Source organism: Plectropomus leopardus, chromosome 1 (genome assembly GCF_026936395.1).
Source record: "Plectropomus leopardus strain MGB_pleo_1.0 chromosome 1, ASM2693639v1, whole genome shotgun sequence".
NCBI classification, from domain to species: domain Eukaryota; kingdom Metazoa; phylum Chordata; class Actinopteri; order Perciformes; family Serranidae; genus Plectropomus; species Plectropomus leopardus.
The window spans coordinates 42,192,492-42,214,697 of NC_142176.1; the positions used below are offsets into that span (position 1 = coordinate 42,192,492).

The following is a 22,206-nucleotide window of genomic DNA, read 5'->3' on the forward strand; positions in this document are numbered from 1 at the left end:
GCAGCCCATTTCTTTCATATACTAATCTACTATGCACCTGCAGGACCTATAGACTCCTGCCTGACCTGTAGCTCATCTTAGAGGATGATACTTTCTGCTATGGGATGCAACTATTATTTATTATTTTATTTAAAAAAAAAATTCTTCTCTAATTTAGTTTTCAGCTCCAAATCTGTCAGTTTTGTTGCATACTTTTAGTGTACTTCCCTCCTGACTTATGGATCATTGTAGCTGTTGTCATTCAGTTGGTTGCAGCACAAATGATAAAACGTGGTGAGCTTTAGCAACAGGAAAGTATTAATGGCTTTTTTAATTACTTGAAACATGACTATAGGACATTTTGTGTTGGATTTGGAATGGAAGTGTGTGACTTCATGCACCAAGAAAGAGAATCCACATTCAAGTTGATAAAGGCAAAAATATATGCAAAAGAATATATTTTATTAATCCATTAATGATAACATCTTGCATAGGATTGAATATGATGATTATGACTAGGACTACACATAAAATCAAGATACTTGTTTTAAATCATGCTGTAATATGTAATAGTGGTAGCATTTATAAAGCTAGTGATCCCATCATGAACAGCGCGTTCAAGACCACAAGTCAACCAGCAGCTACAGTTCCAATGTTTCAGTAGATTATTATTTTTTATTTTATTTTGCTTTTGACTTTTGAACTCATGTTTGTATAGTTTCAGTTGAATTTTAGTTTTTAAATATTATTTTTATAGTTTTTCAGTTTTACACTAGCTTTAGTTGCTTTTTTTTTAGGGATAGGTATGAGGTCTCAAACACAAAATTCATAGCTGGAGAACTGTGTGGGAATGGCATTATTGTCTAACATAATGTTTAAACATACTGTTTATCATGATGTTTTATAAATATTTTAATTTAGGAGTAACCTTTAGTACTAATTCAATACCACAGAAGAGGGTCATACTAACCTGGTTGGATAACATTAGTCCTGTGCTGAATAGCTTAATTAAATGACGTTTGATCTACTACAATATTAGGCCTAAATTATGTTCTTGTTATCAAATTCTATGAGATTAGACTGCAAAAAGCATTGCAGCATAGTGTAATGTCCGGGAAAGTCAGAATTTCAGATTATGTGGTTGAAAGACGAGCTGACAGAAATTCATGCTCTCACCCTATCTTGGCAGGCAATATAATTTATTCAGTTTTAGTTTTTCTTAGAGGATCTCTTTTTTTCACTGCTCGTTTTAGTTTTATTTTCGGTTTTAATTTCTAACAATAACCCTGTAGGGGCTGGTTGATCATTCTTCAGTGTTGACTCAAATAAAATCTCCTTTCTGGTTTCATTTTTGCCCAAGCACAGATTTTCCCTCACTGAAGTGTTTCCTCTTATAGCAGTAGACATTTCTAAAGGTGTTAATATAAAATTCATTCATTTAAATGGGCATATAATCAGATACATTTAAAACCCAATACCTGATAGCAAGATCAATCAAAAAAGATGTATGTAGTCAAATGTAATTAATACAGAATTGGTATTAGGCACACACTGTTGTCTTAACTCTTATACACTGGCAGTGGTTGGTATCTGACCCATGACAGTCTGGCTTTGTACATGCTCACTGCACTGATCATGCCAACAGCTGCAAGAAGACATCCAGCGATGAATACCAGGTTTGGATTCAGGTTGATCACTGGAGAGAAGAGAGACACAGTTTTACTCTGAACTTGTCCAAATGATACTCAAACAAGGCAGGTATGCTGTCAATAAAAACACTTTTCATACTTGGGCCAGTGCTCTCTGCTGATCTCCTTAAGCGCAAGGGACCCTGGGAAATAATGTGCCTTAAACTCTGAGTAACAGCCTCTCTCTTTCCACGGTGATGGGGCTGATCGCTCAGCCATGATCCTGACCCGATGCATCCCTGCGAGCACCTGGTATCAGACCTCCCTCCTTCACATATCAGGACTGAACATTTGATGTACACCTAAATGCAACAAAACACGCTGTCATTATATCAGCAGTACCTTCACAGCTGTAGTCAGAAGATGGGATGGGAAACATAGAGACACCCCCCCTACACACCTCTTTTGGTAAATGTTTATTTTGGATTGCACAATTAATCTGTTTTGTTTTTTTTTTTTAATATTCTACAATTTCTGGTATTAATACTTAGAAATGGTAAATGGACTATACTTGTATAGCGCTTGTCTAGTCTTATTGACCACTCAAAGCGCTTTAACACTACATGTCACATTCACCCATTCACACACACATTCACAAACTGGTGGCTGAAGCTACCTTAAAAGGTGTCACCTGCTACTCAGAAATCATTCACATACACTCACACTCCGATGATGCAGCATCGGGAGCTTCGACATGTTGCCCGGAGGAGCTGGGGATCAATCGCTGACCTTCCAATTAGAGGATGACCCACTCTTCCTCTGAGCCACAGCCACCCCCAATGTATATAAGAATGCTTAGTTTTTTTTTCATCAATTATTGGTGTGATAAGTAGTGTTGGGGAATATATAGGGCTGGTTACTGGCACTCCATGCCTGGTATTGACCAAAATAACCCAGTAGCCTACCAAGTAGTATCAAAACATCTCCAGTCAAATGAAATCTGTATTCAATACTTTTTGCACCAGGGGCCTGATCCCAGACCGTTGACACTCCCTGCTGGATCAGCAGCATCAGAACCAGTCACGCGAGCATGAAACACTAAAGGACAGCGTCAGTTAATAGTGCTGTTAGTAAGCACATAATATAAGGAGCATGAGTGCACTTGTAGAGTGTGTAGGTGGGGAGGTGGATGGGTCCCACAAACAACCGGCTTGTGTGCGGCAGTGTGGAGTTTGCTTCCTGTGTGGATGTGTGTGTGTGTGTGTGTGTGTTTTTGCTCTACAATTACCCATGTGAGCGGCGTGAAAGTAAACAGGTTTTTTTTTTTAAATGAGAGACAGTAAATCTCGTATGTGAACTTGCAATGACAATAAAGGGATTCAATTCATGTGCCTATTTTTCCTAAACTTAACTGTATATGACTTTGTAGCCTAATCCTAACCATCATGACAGTCCATACTGTTGTGTAAACATGTACCATGCTACTTTCTGTATGCCGTGGCCTCACAGTAATGGGTTGTGTCATCCCACCATGTGTATTTGTTGACATCATGGTAATCCCAGAGTGTAAACAGCTGACGCAGAAGGATACCCAAAAAATGCCATTGGTATACGCGGTGGGTCACCGACAGAGTGGCACCATGTGACAAGTTTGGAGTGACAACGTGTTGGACAGTCCCATGCTTCAATCTAATCCCATTCTTCACCTGATTATACAAGCCGATAAACTTGAAGGCCTCCATGCTGAACCTGAATTGTCTGTCGTGGGAGGGGGTATGGATTTCAACGGTCTTGTCCACTTTACACCTAGGCAGAACAAAACAAGCAAACAAAAAGATAAGAATTACCGCCTGTCCAACTCTATTCCTATTATAGGGCCTAGGTTATTGTTCTATTGGAGATATTTACATAAGTGATAGCAGTACACATAACACCAAAGATGAAGTAAGTGAAGCACATTTTTCCATCCTGACATGGTCATATTGCATAGACAAGCCATTAGGTCAGAGGAGATATCATCTCCAAAGAGAATACTTAGGCGGAAGAGAGAGATTTCATTCCCATCTATCATTCAAACTAACAGGCAGCCCATTCATATTCCGAAGTTGTCAAATTCTGTCACTTTGGCATAAGATCCCAATGCCAAAAGCCACCTTTCACGGCTGTATGATAAGCAGCTGGGCAGTGCCAGCTGTGAATCAGACTGGACAGAACCTTTTGCGGTGTTATGATTTTCACCTGCACCTGCTATGGCAGCAGGATACGCAGACTGGTCGCATCAGTTGATAACACGCCTGGACAGAACTTGTCGCGTCCGTGTGATACGCCACTGGACGGCTTCAGGTTGAAACGCAGCCAGTTACAATGTAATATAAGGAACATGGTGCCTATAGGGTGGGTGGTAGGGGGATCTGATGTGTTTTTTTCTTTACCTTACCATGTTCTCTTGTAGCCTAAACTTAACCGTCAGTGAATTTTTAGCCTAATCCTAAGCATGTGCTTGTGTTGTCATCCTGGCGTTGGTTGCCTAAACATAACCACATGCTGTTGTAATCCCACCATGAGCTTTTGTTGACATTCCAGTGTTGGTAACACCATCCTGGAATGTCAACAGGAAATGCAAAAGGATACCTAGAGTGTAATATGTAGACACAGAAGTCAACGGACAAAGCGGTAGTATGTGATGACTTGGGGTGAGAATGTGTTGACCTACCCATTATCAATGATGGAGTAGGTTCCGTCGTAATTTGGGTCGTCAACTGGTGAAGCTCTGCAGGACTCCACAAACAGCTTTGCATCATTGAATGAGGAGGTGGCCTTTATTTGCATGTAAATCCTGGTCCCTATGTCACATGTAAGAATGTATGATGGCAGCTCAATGGGGTCTTTGAATTGTTTGTTAGTATAGAATTCAAACTGGTAGGTGAATGTGCCAAAGCCTGCCTCAGACACTGTGACACTCTTCTGATTTACTGAGAAGCCCAGAGTCAGGTTCCCACGTTTGGGGTATTGGCAGTAGAACTTCAGCTCTAGCAGACATTTCCTGGTGATCAGGTCACCAGTGTTGTCCTCAATGGTGATTTCATTCTTGAAAATGAGGTTTTCAGCACTTTCCTGCAGAGTTAAATGTTACTGGTCATGAATGAAAAGCAATACCATTTACCAAGAGAAAAGCACAGTGGGTAATGAAACAAATGACTGTGTTACCTCAATTTGAGTGCCACATTCGTTCAGGGGGACGACAGCGTAGATGTGGGTGCTATTGGAGCGGACCTTGCAGGCATTGCTGTCGGGGTCATTGAGCCGCAGATTATTAATGTTGAGACGAGAAAATGAAGACTTTTCAAACCCTACTGTCATTTTGCCTTCATCGCAGATCACATTGGCCTCAACTAGAGCAAACCACAAAAAAAAAAAAAAAACACATTCTGAAGATTGTGTAATAGAAGTAATGTATGAAAACCTGTAATATGTTTGACATAAAATCCTTGCAATGATGATAAAAAAATAATAAATGCATTTATATAGTGCCTTCAAAAATGGACAACATGCTTTGGCAGATAAAGCAAAGGCAGGATTGACAGAGTACAATATAAAACTGGAAACAAAAAAAATGAAGCAAGACTAGTTCATTAAGAAAAAAAAAGGAGAAAGGACAAGACAATAACAAGACAAAATCAAAAAGATGACACCTAAAAAAGTAAATATATAGACCAAATCACTGTGACAAACACCAAAAGTCACTTCCGCATAGAAAACTGGTTACTGTTTTTTTTTCTTTTTTATGATTAACATTTTATCAATTTTTTTAAAGCCCAAAATACATTCAGTCAAACAGTAGCAATGTACACTAGCTGACTGGCATAAGCAAATGACAACAAAACACAAGACATTTTTCCCCATTTAAAATATTTACCCTCTAGCCTGCCAAGTAGAGAGAATGATATTCGTTTGTCTGCTGCCACTTTGGCAAGTACATTATACCAGTCTGTAATTGATGGTGCGTGAGCTAACTTCAACTGTTGAACAAGCAGTCTCCTACACAACATAATAGCAATCTGGACCCATTCTGTACTTATAGAGGGATTTACATCTCTAAAAGTGGAAGGGTCCCCCAATAGAAATATGTTAATACAAAAAGGAACGTCATGTTCAACAATTCTCTGAATACAGTCGTGAACAGATGTCCAGACGTCCTGTACTTTGTGGACTGATGGAACTGACAGACAATCTCCTCCACTGTCTGAGGAACCAAAAACCTACTGGGCCTCCTCTCCGTCAGCCAAAGTCTCCCCTGCAGAAGGAGAACCAGCCCCAGGATGATAACACTCCACCTGCCTCCCTGTGGATTTTCCTTCATCACCACCCCCAACCCCACCCCAGCCCTGTACTTCATCATAACCCCAACCCCTGCCTCAGACCCCATCACCACCCCACCCCAGCCCTGTACTTCATCATAACCCCAACCCCTGCCTCAGACCCCATTACCACCCCCACCCCAGCCCCAGATGCCCCCACCTGTATCCTCACTCTCCCCTGTCTTATCTCTCAGGTTCACAAGCCAGATGGAGGACTTGGTAAAGTCTGGGATTAAAATGGTCCCGTTCACCCCCAGTATGGCCAGATCTCAGGCACTACCATCACCCATACAATACACAGAAACACCCGCCCAATTTATCTGACCCCCAAAACCCCCCAGGTGCCCTGCCCCTCCCTCGATTACCCCCTGCGGTGGGCCACCTCGGCCTGCACCCAGACTCCTGGCTTCTAAGGCCTTAGGCAGCACAAGGTCATCTGCTATCACTGTGTGCAGCCACTAGGACACCCTGGGCCTCTACTGTTCCAAAACTGTTCCTCATTGTCTGTCCTTTAGCAAACTGAGGCCCAGGGAGAGAATAAACATCCCAAGTACAATCGCTCCAGTCTCAAGGCAAAGAATAGATAAGAGGGTGACAGTAAGATCCTCCAGTCCTAAAAGTCTGATTCAGATTCCCTGTCAGCAGAGTATCTCAGGCCCTGCTCCAACAAACTTGAAACTAGCTGTACTTAATATCAGATCCTTGGGTAATAAGTCACTTTTAATCAATGATTTTATAACCTCCTATAAGCTTGATTTTATGTTTTTAACTGAGATTTGGTTGGACAACAAAAATGGAAATGCTGCTCTTATTGAATCCACCCCACTAAATCTTAGATCTGAGTTTGAGGCACGACCGGACAAAAAAGGAGGTAGTGTCTGTGCCCTTTTCAGGGACAGATTTCTTTGTAAAAATCTGTCATTTGGTGAGTTTTTATCTTTTGAAAATATATCATTTAACTCATTGAGTGCCAGCCCTATTATATAATGGAAAGTGGCTTGTGCCAGCTTTTCTGGCCATTTCGAGTCATCTTTCAAGACCCATAGAATATTTTGTACAAAGACTCTGAAAACACCGAATAGCTCAAATGAAAAAAGAAACTCTCATTTTCGTCATGGAAAAACCTGGTTGTTTGTACCTTGTTCCATTCTTGATTTATCTGATGATGAATAGAGGCTAGTTTCATCATCTAGAAAGCTGAGAAAAATGAATTTTTGTGAAAGGGAGTCTGTCAAGCAAAACAATGATTTGAATGTTATAATTTTGCCTTCAATGACATAAATGACATCTGAAAATTGTATTACAAATGTTATTATTGAAAATAAATATGTTGCGTCTTGTAGTAGACTAGAATTAAAGTGCCATTTTTGTGATCTGCCAGTATTGCCAGGTGGTAATATAAGCAGTGTCACTTCTGCGTGATCTGATACCAAAATAGACCCTATGTCACAAGAGGCAGTATAGGCAAGGAGGGAATGGGAGATTAAAAAATAATCTATTCTTGTGTAAACACGATGGCAAGACGAGTAGAAAATATAATCCCTACTGGTAGGATTCATTCATTAGTCTACATGCCTACCAGACCTAAGTCTTTGCAAATTTTATTCTAAATCTCCACAGCCCTGTGTTTTTTGAGGGGTTAGAGGGGTTGCTGCGATCTAAAACACTGTCGATGACCTAATTGCAGTCCCCACCAAGAATAATAGGATGATAGTAGTCATGTCCATCTAGAGCCTCTCTTATTTTACATTCTGACGTACCAACAAAAGCGGTGTCATCCTGATTGGGAGCATATATATTAGCAAGCAGCATGGAGTGGCCTTGAATGTCTGCTTCAACAATAACCATTCTCCCATTAACATTTGTAATAATCCTCTTACTCTTAAACTGTAATTGTTTATGAGAATGGATACACCCCTACTACTGGATGAGCCAACAGAAAAAAATATTTGCCCCACCCAGTCCCAACGCAGTTTCTTATTTTCTAATTGTGTAAGATGTGTCTCTTGGAGAAAGAATTTATTTTATATATTTATATTTATATTTCTTTGAGTACTTCGTATTTTCTTCCTACTGGCCCATGCCTTTAATATTTCAGCTACAGAAATTCATCCCCATATTGTGAGTTGTTGTATGTTTGCTCATAAACTAACTTAACACATGGATACACAGCCTCAGAATAAAAAAAATAAAAAAAGGAGACCGACACTTAAGACAAAAGGAAACTATAAAATATACACATAAAACTCTGAAGCAAACTCGCTCCATCTAGAGTGCCTTAACAACTATCACTCTAAAACATAAAACTTCAAGTCCATGCACCACTCGCTATAAGGGACGCCTGACTACAGCAACACTGTGAAAGCAACTGCAGAGAAGCAAATCAACGGCGCAAACCACGCTGCACAAGAGTGTGACATGTTATGTCGCCTCGGTCAGTCCTCACATAAATGTCCACAGCAATGAAAACACAGAATTATCAATCTTGAATCAGAGAAGAAGGAATGAAAATCAAGACCTTAAATATGGTGAACAAAAACAAGGAAAAAGAATATAGCAATTTAGCATATTCTCTACTCAGACTTAAATAACTAGAACTGAAATTAGCCTCATCAACATGAGTCTAAACAAAAAGCTGTGGGACAGTTTCAACTGAGGGAGCCCAGCACTAGCTATTTAAAGTTATAGAGTAAGGAGGAATAGCAGTGTGTAAGAAATTAAACCACAGTCCCTCACAACCAACAGAGAGGCTGAAAGTCCTTTTTTTCTGTTGTTGTTGTTGTTGTCATTTTCGGTCAAAAATGTAACATATAAAGATACAGAGTTAAACCCAGTGGTCCAACCTACATGACATATGTGTTGTGCTTATTTTAAGAACAGTGTTGCTTTGCTTAAGTTTTTAGTAAACCAAATATTTTAATATTTGCTCCTCTTCATCTTACACAACAGTTTACGGATGAAGCGGTAGACCAACAACTTCACCGTTCGGTTGAGTAAAAATGTTTTTGATGAAACTGCTTTAAATCCCTGTCACTAAGGGCTGTCTTACACCATGTGGTGTTTCCCGTTCTTGAGGTTGCTTCTCTTGTGTTCTTTAGGTTGCTTTTCTTAAATTAGAGAAGCAAGATCATTGTTCTTTTCTATCTTTTGATAATTATTTATCATGTTTTCAAATGTCATAAAACAAGTACCCCCCCCCCCCGGTTTTTGGTCCTTACTCCAGCAGTCTCTCTTTAAAACCGTAGGTGGATGTGTTAAGCCAGGGCTGTGGTGGTGGTTTTGTCTTTATAGGGGCAACGGAGTTCAGAACAGTCTGAAAGATGTAATTAAAAAGGAAGACAAGCTCCTCTTTGTTAAAATGTGTATTATAGACAGTTGAAGAAGCAGCAGAAAGAAAGCTGAGAAAAACCAGGAGACAAAAGTTGTATGCATAGTAATAAATTTACATCAATATTTAACTGTACATTTATGTTGTATGCTCATGTTGCTGTTTTGTCTGCTGTAACTAGGACATTTGGGTGAACAGGTGTGTATTACCAGGATAACCATGACACAGCCAATACGCCAGCCACACAGCCGAAATGAGGTACTTTGTCATAGTTATGAGGAAGTTGTTGCTTCCTTGTTGTTCAAGGCTGGAATCACTTAAATAGTAATCCGCTGTAGGTGATCATCAGGCAGATGTCTTCAAATCAAATGCTTTATTTCCACCACCACAACCTTGTTGCTTCAGCTGTCTGGTGAATAAGTGATTCTGTATAAAATTAACATAATATATAAGAATACAGACAGTGTAAATATCACAAGAACATATAAAGTGCATAATGACAAAATGCAAACTGCTTTGCTAAGATTATATGCAGAGTACATTATAACATCTAGTGCAAACTGGCCAACAGTAGCATGATCGTGTACAAGCAACAGGCATCTCTGAAACTGAAACAGCCTTATAACTCTAGAACATTGTGTTTATGTCCATTAGTGAAATGGCACTGCAGTTTGCTAGCAGATAAACTTTCATGCAGGGTCAATTTATCAATGGCCACAATAGCTGCTGGCTCCATGAGCACATTATGTAATGTCACATGTGCAGGTGTTAACTGCGTTTTTGCACAATATCAGTCTTTGTTCACCAATTCAGCAAAAGATGGTTCTACAGGCAGCTGCAAGCAAGAAAGAAAACATCAGGAGAGGAAGAAAATGGCAACTGCATGTACAGAACAAAGCAGCAAACACACGGAGCAGCTACTGCACAGGAGGGTCTACTGGGGGAATGGTTTTGACAATTTGGGGAAAGAAACCAAGGGAGGCACGGGCTGTTGAATAAAATCAACATAATATACAAGATGCAGGATGGCTGTAAGTAACACAAGTATTTATAAAGTAGGCCTACATATGACAAACGCAAACTGCCTAAATAAAAGTAAGTTGATTACAGTGTGCAATGTAGCCTTGTACAGACTGGCCAACAGTGGTGAAATGGCACTACAGTGAGAAAGAGGCATTTAAGGCATCTGAAGCTGAAACAGCTTAGTCTCACTTTAGCAGCAGGTTTATTAGCAAGGCAGCACTGCTCTCTGCTGGCCATAATCCAGTCTGGCCTGGCCACTGGCTGCAGCCAATTTTAATCGGAAACAGTTGCATAAGCTGTAAAAAAGAAATAAGAAATAATAATAAAATAAATCTATCCATTTCAAGTTTTTATTTGTTTTATAAGCTGCACATGCATGATGTAAGTTTCCTTTTCATTAACCCAAGGCAAACTAGAAGCATACTGAAAGCAGAGCACACAGCAATGCATTACTAACTGTAACATAACTAACACATGCTAAGGCAGACAATTAACAAAAGTGGAATGTAATTAAGTAAATTTAGTCAAGTACTATTGACCTATACCAATCTGAATGATGCTATCTGTTTTTTTATGGACTTTTCTTCTAGTGCTACTTTATGCTCCTTCTCCACTACATCTGAGTGGTAGATATTGTATGTTTTACTCCACCAAATTTCTCTGACAGCTTCACTTACTTTTCAGATTACTAATATTCACCCGCTTCCTGTCCACTGAAAACCATGTATCTCCAGATGTGTTGATTTGGAATGTGTGTGATCAACTGAAGCTGGAAAATGCATCATCAAAAAGCTGAAAAGCAGGTGGTTTTCCTCTCACTATGAAAAGTTTATTTTTTAGAGAAAACTGGTTCTCTCTCACAGCGCAGCCCAACTGCAAACATATGATGATTTTATAGACTATGATGTACTGCTGATTGGAGAATAAAATACAGAGTAAAAAGGGAATAAAATTGGCATAATCTAAAACAGTAAAATGCAACATACACATGAATGTAGCAGTAATATTAACCCAAAACATCAAACAATAGTAAAACACTGTCAGGGAACATTACACTGTACAACTGAAATTCTAAGTAGGCTACATTTTTGCTGATACTATGTATATACTTTACTTAATTAAGGTTTTGAATGCAGGGTTTTGACTTGTAGTGGAGTATTTTTACTGTGTGGTATTGGTAGGCCTCTTTTACTTAAGTCAAGGATACTTCTTCCCGGTGGGGGAGGAGGTATTTAAATGATTTACTGAAGTAAAAGTAATCAGCGTGACACTGTGAAAATACTATGTTACTAGTGAAAATGCTGCATTAAAAATGGTACTGATAAATACAAGTAAGTAAGTATATAATGTACTTTAAGTATTTAAAGTAAAACTACCCGGTTTGGAAAAAAATCTTTTGAAAAACAAAACAAACTGATAAATTGACTAATTGTTTTGCCTGTAGTTGCCTTAACTGTTAGGTTGTTTAATTTCAGATGAAACATCATATTTATGAACTTCTGTCATGCTTTTTAACACAAAAAAATCCTAACTTGTAAAGTAACTAGTGACTTAGGCTTTGAGAAAAATGTAGTGACATTAAAAGTACAAGTATTTTCCTCTGAAATGTGGTGGAGTAGTAGAGTAATCACGGGACATGAAAAGAGAAGACCTAAGTAAAGGGCAAAAACCTCAAATTCGTACTTACCTAGGCAGCCTTAGAGTACTTAAGTAAATGTACTCAGTTACATTCCACCAGTGCTTCTTCCACCACTGACTAATTAGCAACAAAGCGTTACAACGGAGACAGATATTGTTGCCTCACCCTGACTTGCGCTGGACGCCCTTCACAGCAGAGGACAGTTGGAGTCCAGTTGTAACATCCGTAATGTCCAGGAGTGTCTGCAGATGAGTCGGATTGCTTCAGAGCCAGAGCGAAGAGAGCGCGTCTGGGAGGAGCTGATCGCCCCAAAGTCCGCGTGAAGAGGGACAGAGGTAGTACGGGAGAACTGCACACAGGCTAACTGCTCACAAACTCTAGGATCGTTGTAATTGCATTGCTATTTTATACACATTTATATTTATTATTATTGTTAATTTTCATCCTATGCTGTTTTTTGGACTGCATCTTTGCATTAGACTTTAGCCTACAAATTAAGTTATTATTATTATTATTATTATTATCATTATTATTATTATTACTACTACTACTAAGTAGTGTTATTAATTGCAGTTGTTACACTACACAATCTTGACAATTCATGTAGCCCTTGCACTCAAACTTGCTCTTAAAACATACTTTCACTTTGAGTTAGGTTAAAAAGATATAACAGATCATTTGATTTGTTGATTCTCCTGTCTCTTGTAGTCAAAAGTGAAACCTATTTTCCAAACAATCCCATAAATCTTCTTGTTCTTTTCATCCAAAAGGGACAAAAGCACTAAAGAATGTGCAGTATAAGACAATACAACAAGTACGAAAAAACAACAAAAAACAATCATACAAAAGACTTAAAAGTAAAAGTAATAGTAAGTCCTTTTACACTTCATTAATTAAAGTGACCAGTAACTATTGTAACTTCAAAGAGGCATGTAACATACAAACACACGTAACCTTAAGTAGGCACACATTGGAAGGAAAACAACACACAAGACAATTACTGAACATGAAAGGCCTAGAATAATTCATAACAAATACTGTGAACAGCTTGTGCAGATAATCTCATCAAATGCTAATTCAGATCATTTTTTAAAAAATATTTAATTAGATTTTTAGACAACCATAACAGTCATGATAATAACATACACGAGGCACAAAGTATACCCTTGTATGATATTTGTCACCTTCTGAGAAATAGCAAAGAAAAGGAAAGGAAAGTTTATGTACATATCAGCAGTATCATATACCGGCATTTACAAAAGAAGCCTCCATCCTCGCCATCCTCTCCACAGCATCACGACAAGACAGAAGCAGCCACAGGGAGTGATTCATTTCACATGCGTCACAGGACTGAACCCTTCAGAAGATCCTTTGTTCCCACAGCCAATAGACTTTGTAACACCTCAGTCAATGGATGGAGGGCTTTACAGCATACGACATCCCTCTGCCCTTAGACCCTCACATCTACTAAGGTAACCCCCCCCCTCAAAAAAAACCTGTAATGGGGAGAAAAAAATGGTAGAAACCTCAGGAAGAGCGACTGAGGAGGGATCCCTCTTCCAGGATGGACAGATGTGCAATAGATGTCATAAATAACAATTAAATTACAGTAATGACATAAAGGAAGGAGAGAGAGAAAGAGAGAGGGGGAGAGATGCACAGCAATAATGGTAACAATAACATAACGTCAAGCAGGATCATGGTATCTGCTCAACCAAGACCCACGTCACAGGCACAGCCACAGCCACAGACAGAACCACAGCAACAGCACACCCAAGACCATGATCAAGGCTGTGCTGGAGATACAACATCAGTGCAGCCACAGCACGAGCACGGCCAAAGGCAGGATCACAGCATCAGCACAGCCATCACCACAATCAGGCGCAGCCAAGACTGCAGCCAAGATTGCAGCCAAGATCAGGGAGAAGTACAAAACAAGGGGGCACAAATGCTCCGGAGAAGAAGCAAAGTCAGTGTAATGCAGTAAAAAGACATGAGTGTTTGCAAATGGAGGGAGCGTGAGAAGGAAAAAGGAGCTCAGTGTATCATAGAAAATCCCCCGGCATACTAAACCTATGGCAGCCTGACTAGGTGCTGGCCCAAGGCAGACCTGAGCCAGGCCTAATTATAAGCTTTATCAAAGAGGAAGGCCTTAAGTCTACCCTAATCTTGGCATCTTTACATTTAATTTGTGTGAAGAACTTTGTTCGAATATCATCATATGTCCTACAGTGTTGCAGGAAATGTGTCTCTGTCTCCACCTCTCTCTGTGGACAGAGCTGACACAGCCTATGTTCATGAGGCAGCCAGGTCTGCCTGTGTCTGCCGCTCTCTATAGCCAAGCTGTGACCACTGAGTGTGTACATAGTCAATGTCTTTCTCAGTTTCTGATCAGTCATGCTGCTCAGATAGTCGACCACCTTGTACTGTCTGTCTGTCTGTCTCTCTCTCTCTCTTTCTTTCTATGACTGACAGTCTGACAGCTGGTCGCTGCCTTTTTTTAAAGCCACACTTTTACCTGAGCGTCATGGTGGTACATGCCAATAAACATCCTAAACACAGAAATTAAGAAGAAAATAACAAAATCCAGACAGAGGGGAGAATCTTTGTAGATAAATACACACTAAGTGGCTCATAAATTATGACTGACTTTTGAATGAATTTGTATGTACTTAAAAAAAAAAAAAACCCTGCATAGCTTAGCTTGAGTGTTCCTAAAAGATGAATAACTTCCATTAGTCTGAGGGCATATGTTAGGCAAGTACAAACCTTAGAAAGATGGAGTTCAGATGAAGACCCAAATGCAGAGCTCAAAAAGCAGACAAGTGTCCAAATGAAAATCGAGCTTTAATGCTGAGAAGTCAAAATAAACCTAAAGGAATCCAAAACACAAAGTACAAATGAAACACAAATATAAAACACCAACTGGGAATACAGTCGGTTAAAGACAGGAGCACACAGGCAGGATCACAGGGTAGAATAACAGCAGGGCTAAGGGAGCAGGATCACAGCAAGGGCAGCAGATGAACTGACAAGGAACAAACACGCTGGTATACAGAGGGCACTCATCAAGACAGCCACACAGCTGAGGTAGGTGAATGCAGGGAACAGGAGGGAAACACAGGGACTGGCTAACTAATGAATGTGTGGCAGGGAACACAAGGGTGGAGCAAACAAGACTAAAACAGAACAGGTGTGCTGGGAAGACTCCAACAAGGCAGGACAAATGAGATGGATACAAGACAGGTGAAACCAATCAGGAAACACAAAACAGGAACCAGACATGAGTGTAGATGTTGCACAATAAAACTGGAAACAGAACACGAGTAATATGAAAACATAACAAAACCCAAACACAAAGTCCACAATATAACTCAAAACCTACAATCTTAAGTTACTGATCATAAACAAACAACTTTTACAGTAACACTTAATCACAACAGCTTAATTTTTAGATTGATTTTGGTGATGGGTGGTGGCCGCTTTCTGGTTGGACGCGGGAAATTGCTTTCGGTGTCACGCTAGTAAGCTGAAAGCACTGATGGTGCGGACGTATTTGACGAGTTCGGAGAAAGAACAGGCTGGTAATTCAGCTCTCGATAAAAAAAAACATACTTAATAATGCAAACTGGATGAATTCTCGCCAGGAGTTTTAGATGGTTGAAATCTGCAGTTCACCGCAAGACACCACCAAATCCAACTACATTTTACACACTTCACCTTAAAATAAAGGCTGCGTATGAGTTCTGGGCTTTTTTTTTTTTTTTTATGTACATGCTGTAATTTCCAGACTTATGGGCTTGGGTTAGAGCAGCTCTCAGATTCTTACACAATACAAAGACATCAGAGCCAGGCAATGAAAACGAAAGTGTTGCAATACTGGGAAATTCCCAAAGCTGAGATTCATCTTGCCACTTTCCAGAAGTCTCATGGCAGCTGGCAGGGGCTCATGAGCATGAGCAGTAAAGTAATTGTTTCAAGTGCAATGAAAGCAGATCAGTGGTAAATAAAAACTCAAAAATTAATTTAGTGACCATAATGTAAACAATTGCTTGCAAATACAGGAATGAATGGTATTTTTGGCAAATCATCAGTCTTCCTAAAGGTCTGAATGTTCATATAATTTACACCAAATATACATCCTTTAAAATTAAAACCTGGGCATGTAGAGAGAGCTAGGTAAAAAAAAAAAAGTGCAAATCCATGAAGACAGGCAGACTGGATAGAAAGAAGAAAGAGAAAGAAAGGAGAGAGAGGTGCTCATGAGTCCCTGCCAGCTGCAATGTGTCTTTTGGAAAGTGACTGGATGAATCACAACCAGTCAGGAAGGAACACAACCAAGCGTCCAAGATCATTTTGTTTCCAGGTTTCAGATGGAAGGAACTTACTTCTGAAGATGTGAGACCTTGGGCCTCATGCAAGAGACTATATACACATTTTCTATTATTTTTGCTCGTATCCAGGATTTGTTCTTATTTTGTTAGTACCCACTGATTTTTGGGATTCACCAATGTTTAATTTTTGCTTTTCTCTTAGGTAGGGGAACATTTTACGATTGGTCCAGAGCACTCATACCAAGATAAGAGAAAAACATCTAACTTTCACAGGCCACAAATTGTTGTCCAACACAAGGAAAAATAAATTTTATATATGAGGAACATTTTAAAAATGCATAATATCATTTATTCAAATTTAGATGAGGTTTTTGAATAATTATAATGACTGGATTATTACATTTCAGGGCTATAGGGATACTACTATGCTCAGTCCAATGGTTCCCCATTACTGTTATTTCAGTTACTGTGCGTCCCTCTGCTGACCAGAGCTGAACTGTAATTAAGTACATTTACTCGAGTTGTAAAAAAGGCAAAGTCTCTGTTGCCTTCTCTCACTGTGCCTAATCATGCTGTGTGCATGCCCACTCTGGCCATGTCCCCCAGCACAACAGTGAGAGGCAGAGGCAGAGGAGCAGAGGATTGTTAACTTTGACTCCACTGAGCAGAGGGATATACGACATTTTGTTGACTTTTCGCTGTGTGCATCCATAGAAAACAAAGTTCATTGTGCTGTTAAGTTATGTTGCATAGATGAGTGTTTACTATCTAATTATGTTACACAGTTGAGTGTTTGTTCCTAATTGGTCTGTGTGCAGTGGAATGCCTTGACGTGGTCTTTTTATTTTCCTTTTGGGGAACTCTAGAACTCAACTTTTATTATACAAGTGGGGGCCATGTCGAGAAAGACTGTTTTATGAACCCAAAGAATTTAACAATGGGCTCGAAGTTAACTTTGTCTCCCAGTGGACATCTGCAAACAGTTTATGCTTTTAAGCCACAAAAAGTGTCAGCCTTTGACACTTTCCAGCTCAAGATGCCATGAGGGATGGGTGTTTTAGGGGTCTCATCTAGTTTACATCAGGGTATTAAGACATCCAAATGACCCCCTGGAGTCACTCAGACATGCAAGAACAGTTGTTCATTACCTTTCTTTGACACAAGGACTGAAGTTTGGTGTAAAGGACTGGAGACACATTTCTACCAAGAATTTGAGAAGGGCCAGCAAGATTAAATGTTTGTGACCCAACACAGTGTCAGGGGGCAAAAATGAGGTCTATATCAACCTAGGGGCCAAAGGCCCTTAATTCCTACGGGTTAGCACAACACAAATTTAGTGGTTCAAAGGAGAGCAGGAGACGTGCATTCAGTTTCACAAATAAAAGGTTTATTTAATAATATTAAGAATTTTAAGGCTTGAGTACCTGAAAAAGATATAACAATAAAAAGTTTTAAGACAAGAACTTTTATTTTACAGGTTTTATAAATAATTTAAACTATTAACCGCCAAAAGTTGAATTCCAGTATAAAATGACACCAATATTGGATAAGGATAACGAGGCAGGATAACCAAGGAGGTCCTGCAACGGCGGTTCTGGTGGGCTACCTTGGATGAAGACACCAAAGACTTCATTGACGCATGCCCCGTCTGCAATCAAAATAAAGCTCCACGGCGGGCCCCTGCCGGCCACCTACAACCATTACCTGTGCCTCATCGTCCCTGGTCCCACATCTCACTGGACTTTGTAACTGGTCTGCCACTGTCAGGAGGCAACACCACAATCCTGACAGTGGTGGACCGGTTCAGTAAAATGGCTCATTTCGTGCCCCTGCCCAAGCTCCCGTCTGCTAAGGAGACCGCCGGGCTGCTCCTGGAGCACGTGTTCCGGCTCCACGGCCTCCCTTCTGACTTGGTCTCTAATCGAGGTCCCCAGTTCACCTCAGCATTTTGGAGAGAATTCTGTCGTCTCTTGGGTGCCTCCACCAGCCTGTCCTCCGGTTACCACCCACAGTCCAACAGCCAGTCTGAAAGGATGAATCAACAGATGGAGACGGCACTCCGCTGTATGGCTTCTAAACACCCTGCCTCCTGGGCCTCGCAACTGCTGTGGGTGGAGTACGCACACAACACCCTCATCAGCTCCGCCACTGGTCTGTCCCCATTCCAGTGCGCGTATGGTTTTCAGCCCCCCCTGTTCCCAGCCCAGGAGAGGGAGACTGCCTACCCTTCAGTCGAGGCCTTCATCCGTCGCTGTCGCCGGACATGGACACAGGCCAGATCCGCGCTTCTGGGGACTGCAGATCGGTACGCCGCAGCTGCTAACCGTCGCCGCTCCCAAGCTCCCCCCTACCAAGTGGGACAGAAAGTGTGGTTGTCAACCCGGGATCTTCCTCTGAAAGTGGACTTGAGGAAATTGGCTCCCAAATTTGTCGGCCCGTTCCCCATCGAGAGGGTGGTCAACCCGGTGGCGGTCCAGCTCAAGCTGCCCCGCACTATGCGGATTCACCCCACCTTTCATGTCTCCAGAATCAAGCCGTTCAGGGAGAGTCCCCTGCAACCTGCCTCCCAGCCGCCTCCGCCCCCCCGCATCATTGATGGGGCTCCTGCCTACACGGTGCACTGCCTGCTCCGCTCTCGCCGTTGTGGGAGGGGGCTACAGTACCTCGTGGACTGGGAGGGGTACGGGCCGGAGGAACGGTCGTGGGTCCCGGCTCGCCAGATCCTGGATACTCGACTCGTGGAGGAGTTTCATCGTCTGCATCCTGACCAACCCTCCAGACTCGCCTCGGCACGTGGGGGTTCCGACTCTGTCCCTCGCTCTTCTCCTGTTTCCGAGCCGTCTGGGGGTGCCGTCATGGATTCTGCCTCGGAGGTGGACGGTTCCCTCTCTGGGGACGATGGTGGTGGTTCGGACGTCTCAGAGGAATTCTAGCCCTCCTCCTGGCCCCTCCGCCCACCCTGCTTCTGTGGACTTGTTTTTGGGACGTCATGGGCCGTCCCTTGAGGGGGGGGTTCTGTCACGGTTCCTGCCTCTCATCAGCCTCCTGCCACTCTGCCAGTACTTTTCCACTCACCCTCCCTCTGCTCCACTCTACCTGCTAGCCACGCCCACCTCCTCTGCCAGCTCGGCTCACTCACCTCTCAGCTGCAGCTCATCAGCAATCAGTCCCGCATATAAGCCTCTCCAGCACACTCACTCTCCACCAGATTGTTCTACCGCATTATGCAAGACTTTCCAGCATTTTTCTGCCTGAACTCACAAAGCCGACTCTGCCTGTCCCCGACCTGCTCTCCTCGTCTGATCCCTGGTAAACCTACCTGCCTTCTGTCCTCGACCACGTGTTCTGCTTCAGCGTTTCTGGAAGTGATCTGCTCTACTGGTAACGACTCCTCTGCCTGGCCCCGACGATTCTCCTGCCTGTTCCCCGTCGGTACTGCTGCATTCACGGACTGCTCAGCTGGTTACGAAACCCCCGCCTGTCTCCGACCATTCTTCCGCTCTCTCCTCGACGGTACCACCACACGTGCCGCCGGCTCGTTGGACTACGGGGCTTCCTCTTCGCTGACGTCGTGTGCAGTAAGCTTCGTCTCTTCACACCGTCCATTCCTCAGAGACTGTGTTTGGGCGCTCCGCTCGAAGAACGAACTTTATTCAGTACTGTTTTACTTTGCTTCGTTCCTTGCCTGTGTTGGTTTAAATAAACATCATTACCAACTGATCCTGTTTGCCGGTGTACTGCATCTGGGTCCACACCACACCGTTACACAGGGTAGTTACCACAGGGAGATTCGATCACAGACCCCAATAGATACCACCCATGAGCACACAGTGATCAGTAACACAACAATCCTACGGCGCAACTCACACTGCAATTCACGCTGCAATTCACACTGCAAGGAAAAGCAGATCTACAAGGCACTCCAGCGACCACCACCATTAGGAATACCACACTACATGCAAAGAAGTGGATCCCACGCGTACTCCCTGCAGCTCGTCCCACTGCCTGTAAAACCATAAAAACAAATCAAAATGTGAACTTCAGTTGGTTCAGTTTCACAACAGGGTAAAAGACATTCCTGTAACAAGTTAGGCTCAGTGAAAAAGCTAAATCACTAAATCCCACTAAATCAGGATAACAGTATACAAATCACTGACATTTCACATAAAGCTATGGTGGTTCCAGTTTAACACAGTAGGCAATTAGGCCAGATGATATAGATGGACTGATTCAGGCAAAGCAGCAGTCTGGCACTTAGTCTGCAATGAGGAAAAACATGGCAAAAATCATTACTATAAACTGAATATCTAAGAGGGAATAGCTCTCCTACCTTACCCTATCAGTTTAAGTTAACCTTGCTTAATCTGAGGCCCTGATTAAAGCAGACACTGGGAAGGTTGATGGCTGACTACTCTGGCTCAAACAGGGAGGAGGGCAAGGGCTAAATTTCCTAAAAGATTAAATTAGTATATTATCAATGATAGGCCTATGTTTAAACAAATAGTTATATATATATATAGATAAGCTCCCACCCTCTGACCCGATCGGAGCAGGTACACTTCCTCTTGAAGCCGCTAGAAGAAAGAAAGAGAGCAAGCCACATTGAGCACGAGTCACGAAAAACGCACTTTTGAACGATAAAACACTGAAAAACACGGAGATCGGTTGGTCAATCCTGGGCTCCGTAGTCGACCTTAGAGCTTCTGATACCTCTGGCCTATTAAACCTAAATTCTATTCTCTCCTTTAAAGGGTAATACGTGTTACAATTCTTTCAGAAGTTTTCAGACCTTTGAACCCTCAGCAAGTTAGTGGAATTTTTCAGGCAATAAACAACTTGGTAAGAAGAGTTTCACAAATGAAAAGAAATTAGTACAATTAGAAAAAGGTTTATCTTAAAAAGCTAAGGGGAAATGTCCAGGAAGAAAGCGATGGAAAAGCTATGTTTAAAATGATCAAAATTACATATTTAAAGTAATGTTACCGAATTATTATATTTTTATGCATGTTTTCAGGTAATTCCCCCTTTTTTTGTTTTTGTTGTTTTTTAACCTTTTTTTTGTTGCTAATTTTCAGGTAATTTTCATGTACTTTTTACTAATTTCTTTTTCATTTTTGGATCATTGCTTATTGTCTTCTTCACGTGTTTTTGAAAGAAATCAAGTCAATATCTTCAGGTTTCAAAGGGTTTAGTACAGTAATACTTCAGCAATAACTGAGCATAGTTTAAGATTTCAGCAGCTCCATTGAATGCGAGCGCATGAATTGGCTGTCACAGCTGTCAATCATGGTGGAAAAGCCCCCTTTTGTATAACTGAATAACTCATTGAAACCGAAGTTATGATGAAAACAAACACTTGAACAAACATCAGGGTGATTAAAACTACCTTGAGTGACAGAAACCATCTTTGGTTACAACATGGGGAGTATACTCTATCTTGTTGCTTGTCTTATACAAAACACCTTACAAAAAGAAATGTTACTTACCCAGATGATATGGAGGGGGTGGTTGGGAAAGTGTAATGGGGCTGAGTTGGTGTGTGACATGATAACTGACAGCAGCAGCCCTGCAAAATGAGCAAAAAGTAAAATCATGGTTTCACTCAGACACATACAGTCATTAGTTCTATCACAATAGAAAGGAAACCCTAAGCTTACCCAGTCACTGATTCAACAGCAAAGCAGATCGGGAAATGTTCACCCGCATCATCTGGATCAGGCCTCCACCTAAGCAGTGCTCTGTCAACACTGTGTATGGTGGGGACGGGGCGCTACTGACCTTGACTCGGGACGTTGTGGATCGATGGAAGGAATACTTTGAAGACCTCCTCAATCCCACCGACACGCCTTCCGGTGAGGAAGCAGGGCCTGGGGACTCGGGGGTGGGCTCCTCTATCTCTGGGGCTGAGGTTGCTGAG

At 41.6% G+C, this 22,206-nt stretch overlaps 1 protein-coding gene across 4 annotated transcripts; it reads right to left on the bottom strand.

Moving 5' to 3' along the window:
- Nucleotides 1–420: 420 nt before the first annotated feature.
- Nucleotides 421–12,269, bottom strand: LOC121941976 (ZP domain-containing protein-like). 4 transcript variants are annotated; one of them, XM_042485041.2, is made up of 7 exons: nucleotides 12,121–12,269; nucleotides 9,503–9,719; nucleotides 4,815–4,999; nucleotides 4,321–4,721; nucleotides 3,314–3,413; nucleotides 1,768–1,969; nucleotides 421–1,675 (listed from the first exon to the last, which is right to left on the bottom strand). In XM_042485041.2, exons 2-7 carry the CDS (start codon nucleotides 9,561–9,563, stop codon nucleotides 1,539–1,541), a joined length of 1,086 nt encoding a protein of 361 aa, XP_042340975.1. In that variant the 5' UTR covers nucleotides 9,564–9,719; nucleotides 12,121–12,269; the 3' UTR covers nucleotides 421–1,538. The 4 variants fall into 4 exon arrangements, with proteins under 4 accessions (XP_042340975.1, XP_087937500.1, XP_042340983.1 ...); XM_088081374.1 differs by having other exon boundaries at nucleotides 12,004–12,211; XM_042485049.2 differs by lacking the exon at nucleotides 9,503–9,719 and having other exon boundaries at nucleotides 12,121–12,231.
- Between the last annotated feature and the right edge of the window lie 9,937 nt (nucleotides 12,270–22,206).